The sequence below is a fragment of the Sinocyclocheilus anshuiensis genome, unplaced genomic scaffold (assembly GCF_001515605.1).
Source record: "Sinocyclocheilus anshuiensis isolate Anshui unplaced genomic scaffold, SAMN03320099.WGS_v1.1 scaffold1831, whole genome shotgun sequence".
In the NCBI taxonomy this organism is placed as follows: domain Eukaryota; kingdom Metazoa; phylum Chordata; class Actinopteri; order Cypriniformes; family Cyprinidae; genus Sinocyclocheilus; species Sinocyclocheilus anshuiensis.
The window spans coordinates 157773-164046 of NW_015551116.1; the positions used below are offsets into that span (position 1 = coordinate 157773).

Sequence of the window (6274 nt, forward strand, 5' to 3'; positions counted from 1 at the left end):
CACGCCCGCACACACACACTCTCACACACACACACACCACAGCTTCTCCTCATCCTCCATCACAGCAGACGGCCTGATCCAGTCATTACAGCTCTGTCTTAGAAGAGTTTTTCCTCAGGCTGACGATGCTTACACACTCCATATATAAAGCAGTAAATAAAGCAGTACAGGACGGAGGAACTGAACACATAAACCACCTCCATCTCAGACATGTGCCGTATTCTCATAACAAGCTTGATGCATATGAAAGAAAAAAAAATCTGGAACTCTGATCTGATAAATAAAATAAAATAATGCAATGTTCAATGATGCAATTTCTACCGTATACGTTAGTAATGGGACACCAAATCATGTTTTAATCATGTAATGTGCCAATTAAACTGCCACAAGAATCAGATCACATGATCAGCCAGGCTCCGCCCCCTCGTAACGCATCATCCTGCGGTTTAGAATGAGCGGCACGAGAGACAGAGAAGGAGCTGTGTTTCATTCTGCTCCGATCGAACCAAACCACAGCAGCGCCGAGCCTCACAGATGACCAGATAACAGATAACTTTCTTCAGAGATGAGGCATATGAAGCATAATGTCATGCTGTAGGACGCTAAGGCTGTGATGTGGAGAGTTTAATCTGTCAGTGATTCTGTTTTCTTTGGGTGGTGAGCGTGTGTGGAGCAGGACAAGCGAGAGAAGAGAGATGAACAGAGCAGATCTGTGTTTAGAAACAGAAAAATACTCCTAACAAAACAATTCATACATCACTGATGACAAGGGGAGTTCAGCTTTGGAACACAAACAGAATTCATGAAATGACAGAAATCATTGCAGAAGTAGCAGTGACATGACTTGTGTGCTCTATTTCAAGTCATCCGATGTGTCTGCATGAGAAATTAAACATGAAATTAAACGTATTCCCTGAAAGTCTGTTGCAGCTCTCAAATCTCATTCACATGCCACAGGACCGATCACGATGAAGCAAGTTTAAACATGAGAAAGTGTGCATGAAATACACGACATGCTCTTTATCCAAAGCACCATATTCACAATCCATAAAAACCATACATAGTGTGTCATGAAGCGTGTGTGTCCTTACTGGAGCTCGATAAGCAGCAGTCACTGTAAAACATCTGCTTTTGTGTTCAACAGAAGATACTTCCTATAAAAAAATGAATTCATAAACAGGTACATTCGTGTTTGAAGTGTATGAAGGTCAAATGGATGACAGAGAGAAACAGCACAGATACAAGCACGTTCACAGTCAAAAGTTTCTCAAATAAGCTTTGACCGAGCTGATACTGGAATCAGATAATATGAGGGCTAATTACATTTCTATCAATGCATATATTGCTATAATAACAGTCATTCTCTAAATATGAATCTGTCAGTAAAATGCAACTTTGTTCATTTCACAATGGAGCAACAGGACAAATCTAATTCCAGCAATAAACGGCTCAAAACATGAGACTGTTCCCATAACAAGCTGTGAAAGCTGACAAGTGGAGCACAGCGTTCCCGCAGGATCAGAGAGGAGTCTGACAGCGAGAGCACCGGCCGGATCTGTGATTAAAGACCCGAGTCTCCGGAGAGCAGGGCCTGCAGACGGACCAACAAAACACAACCAACACTACCAACATTCCTGAGTCTCATTGCTTCAGTCCTTCAGTCAGACAAACAGCCGCTCATTCACAAACACACTGAAGAAGTCTCATCTACTGTCCATGCAATGCTACATTAGGCCCCTAATGGACAGAGAGTCTCTGGCGGTTCATTAATATGAAAATGGCCCGTGTTTGGGATGAAATTAGCGGCTGCTCTGGCGAGTCTCCAGAGCCTGAGCTATAATTGACTGAACTGTGAATGTTGACACATCGCTCTCTCTAGATTCAAGGCCAGCCAGCGAGAGGCTTGTTCAGTTCCCTCACACCTTCATTTCATTTCTCTATTTTGCATCATGGTTTAATTAGCCGCAGTTTAGTCAAGCATAACTATCAGTATTGCTCATGACTGGGGTTACTGATCTGAGCAAACGCTGATGCATTAGGCACCACAGACATGAATGATTCCTCAAATCATGTGTTTTGAGGAGACGATCTTGGCCAGGACACTCTTGAAAAAGAGAATTTTAATCTCAATTAGTTTCTTCCTGGTTAAATAAAGGTAAAAGAAAAAGAAAGAAACATCCTAGTAACTGCCCAGAACACCACAGAAACCACCCAAAACACCCTAGCATCCATTACTGTAGAAACTGCCCAGAACACCCTAGTAACCACCCAGAACACCATTGAAACTAACCAGAAACCACCTACTCTAGTGATCACCCAGAACACCCTAAAAGCCAGCCAGAACATCCTAGAAACCACACAGAACATCCTAGTAACCACACAGAACACCCTAGAAACCACCCAGAACATCCTAGCAACCTAAAGATAATCATCTTCATATATTGACGTACAAAAGTCTGAAATACTTCTATTTTTCCACCATAAATTATATTATCAGCATCACAATTTGAGTTGAAAATGAATGTGAACGTCTACATGAGCTAAACCTGATGGTCATGTTCTCCAGTGTGACCCGAGAAGACCCACAGAACATCAGTGGAGCTATATTATATTATATGGCATTAATTGGTGATGCACAGAAATTTTAGCAACCGAAAATATTTTATGAGGGCCTAAAACAGTGGCGTTTAATTAGCGTTTCTCTGATGGCACATTTTGACTGTGTCTATTTTGTTTACCTTACAACAGGTAAACACATCAGCTGTGTGACACTAATGCTGGAGTAGCAATGGTATTGTTTATTTGATTCTTACCGGTGGCCTGAACTGATCATCTTGTCCTCTTTACCACTAGTTAAAGAACCAAATAAACATGAATGAACATCAGAAGAAACACATCTTACTGAAATTAATCATGTCTCATGTAATCAATCAATCTATCAGTGTTTGATCCTGAATTTCATTTTAGGCCAGACCTGATTTCTGTTTTACTCCACGGTACAGTAAACAGCCCTGAAAGGCAGAATTAGTGAGAATTACTCACAAAAAGAGGGTGAACGAAGGAAAACGAGACAGTTTAAACACAATGTCCGGGGCGTTTGTTCGTTCTTCTAGTCATCAAGGTGTGGTGAAGGATGATTTTCATGACGAGTAGCAGCACCCGGAGCAGAGCGCAGCGCTTCATTAGCTGACCTAATCAGCGGCCGTCAGTCGAGGGTGCTTCACCTGAGAGAGAGCACTACAGCAGATCTCGGGTCGCTCTCAGAAAGGCTTGCCGTGATGACTTCCCGTGACCCGCTGGACTGAAGCAGCGATGAATTAAACGGATGCTGGTCACCAATTAAAAAGCTCTTCAAAAGGAAAAATGTGAAGGCTAATGTACTCCAGTGAAAAATGCTCCAGCACACCACGAGTGGACGCTACTGGCCTGGAGGTCAAGGCTCGGATGGTGATCAGGTACACGGGTGGAGCTCTGAGCACAGAAAGCGTGTCTCTCAGTTTAAAGATATGATTTGAGAGCCTGTCTTTGGATTTCAGCAGCCCCACAGCTCTTATAGTATTCATGTACGGTGTGGCAGGTTAACCGGCGGGTCAGATTTCATGACTGCATAATGAAGGCGATACGCTCTGGCTTAGTTTTGCTTCCTGAAATAAGATGACATCAAAGAGAGATTTGTGCAATCAGCAGCACATTAAACTGAAAGTTGAACCTCCAGCTCTTCTGCATTTAAACTGGGCTCTGCCACACACTCGCTCCATTGGTCAGACTGAAGGTAATGGGGAAAACTCTCCTTACCTGCAGTGATTACACACGATCTGATCATTCGTAACTAACGAAGAGGCCAGCGTTCATCATTGCGTTATTCTCATTAGTGTTCACTAAGACATGCATTACTCCAAAACCCTGAACACAAGCACTATATGAATATATTTGTGCATCTGCACACCTGTCTAAAGGATGTTTTCTCTGCGCATAAGAGCACAATTATTAGCTCGAGAACCATTTTCTTCAGAAAGAGTCAATTTTGTATTTGAGACGGGAAGGTCTCTTTCTCTCTCACACTGCTCTGATCGGTCCTCTCCTGTCTGACAGGTGCTTCTGCTATTTCAAACGCTGAACAGAGGCTCCATAAATCACACATCTGCTCTGCTAAACACCTCTAATGCTGCTAAATGACTCCTCAGAAAGGGTGTCAGACAGCCACAGCCTCCAGAATCACACAGTTATTTACCAGCGCTGTGAAAGCTCTCCACCACAAAAAACACTTAAGAGCCAGTAAATGGAGGAGATCTGGTAAAGTTAGGGGGATGTGTTCTGATAAGAAGAGGAACGCTCTAGTGTTAGTGCGTCTTAAACCACCCTGTGATGATTTAGAAAATGGAAGCATGAGCTGGTGAGTTTTAGACGTCTGATTTCAGCCCATCTGTCTATATGTGATCTCTTGAGACGACACTTGCTATTTCCATCACCGGTGAAAACCATTTTACCTCATTCTTATAGAGTGTCTGACGCAACATGAGTGCCTTCCACGTACCTCACCTCCCGTTACAGAGACGCACGCTGAGTGAACACTACACTCTCACCTGCTCGTGTAGCAGAAGTCAATGGAGATTGTCAATCACTTGAAGAAAGAAGCGCAGCAGTGATCGTGAACTCGTGCTCCGCCGCTTCCCGCAAGACAAACAGACGCATCAAAGCAACGACATGCAATTAAAAGTACTTGCTGAGCACGTGGAAATGAAATAAGGACAAATAGTCCAATGATGGAAATCAAATGAGCACATAAAAAGAAATATCCGTTCTCTAGCACGTATACAAGCACGCCTACATTTCTAATTAGCATTTAATTGTTATTTCTTTTCATTTAGGGGGAAAAATATCATCACTTTTTAATTTGAACGTAACAGAGCATAAACGTAACCTATACATCGGGGGACAAAATTACAACCTCAATTAACCCTCTGCAAATTAAAACTGCTTCTCCCAGCACTTCTTGGGATTACGAGTGTCCTCGGCATCTGGGGCTCAGAGGGGGAACGCACGGCATTCTGGGTATTGTTCTAGAATGATGCGACTGAATGAGTCAATTTAGGCCTGCTCACACAAACAAGAGAACAACAATCTATCTACACTAATACTACTCAGACGCCGTAATAATTTGCCATTTACTAGGGAAAAAAAGTGAGTTCGCCTAATTGAGTGAATGCAGCACACACACAGTGAAAATCGAAGGAAAAGCCAAACACACTGCAGTTTGAAAGTGCCAGACAGAGCATGTGTGCCTCATAGAGGTGTAATGGTACACATATTTGTATTGAAAAGTTTTAGTATGGGTCCTCCGGTTATAATTAAGCATTTAATGCAGCTTGCCCTCCTGTCAGATGCGTGTGCTGCTTAATGCATTTCAGACATGTTTTCCTCAGTGCATAGTTTCCCCCCCCAGTAAACCATATAAAAAAATAAAAGCAAAACAAAGAAAAAAAAGCTGTTTTATTTTTGTTTGTTTTTTTCCACTTGCCATACTGACTTCAAAACCGAAGTAGAGTGTGAACCATAATTTGTGTGTGACGCTGCACCCCTAGTGTTTGATAGTAAGGTTTCATCTGCTGCAAGATCTTAACAGTGAAGTGCACTATGGGTAGTCAGGCGGTTAGTGAGAGGAAGAGGACGCACCTCCAGATGTTCCAGGATGTACGGTGGGTTGGTCATGCCCAGGCGCAGCATGGCTCCCTCCGGGATCTCCTTCACCAGCTCCCAGAGCAGAGAGGGCAGGTCCGTGCCGATGTCCCTGCCGTACGCACCCGTGTCCTCGCTGGTCAGCCAGATCTCACAGATGCCCTCTGCAACACAAGACCAGTCGTGCTTATCCAGGGCCTAAAACTAACTTTTTGCCACAGCTGCCAATAGCCGGTGACATGATCAAATTTACCGGCCAAAATTTTTTTTTACCGGCCATGAAACTCTTTTTGCAAAAACAGGCAGTTATTACTACTACAATGACTAAATATTTTTACAATATTTTTAATTTGTCCTGCTGGTGCATTTTCCCTCAATTTTCCCTATTAATTATAGCCATTCAACATTACAGTATAATTGAAAGCCATTATTTTTAACATTTAATAGGCTCTGAAATATATAACAACTTTTAATTTAAGTGATTTTAAAACAATCTTCATAAACTGTATTATATATGCATAAACTATGCATATTAATCTTTATTCAAGCTATAAAAGTTAATCAGCGACTAGAACAGTCCAAGGATTTCTCTTTTTCT

The 6274-nt window shown here is 42.4% G+C and overlaps 1 protein-coding gene across 1 annotated transcript in view; it reads right to left on the bottom strand.

The window, feature by feature from the left end:
- LOC107663002 (threonylcarbamoyladenosine tRNA methylthiotransferase-like) overlaps positions 1-6274 on the bottom strand; it is a 240386-nt gene that overhangs the window by 108068 nt on the left and 126044 nt on the right. The window contains exon 9 of the mRNA XM_016453136.1: positions 5674-5840. Within this exon, the coding sequence (XP_016308622.1) occupies positions 5674-5840 (167 nt within the window). The remainder of the gene's footprint in view (positions 1-5673; positions 5841-6274) is intronic.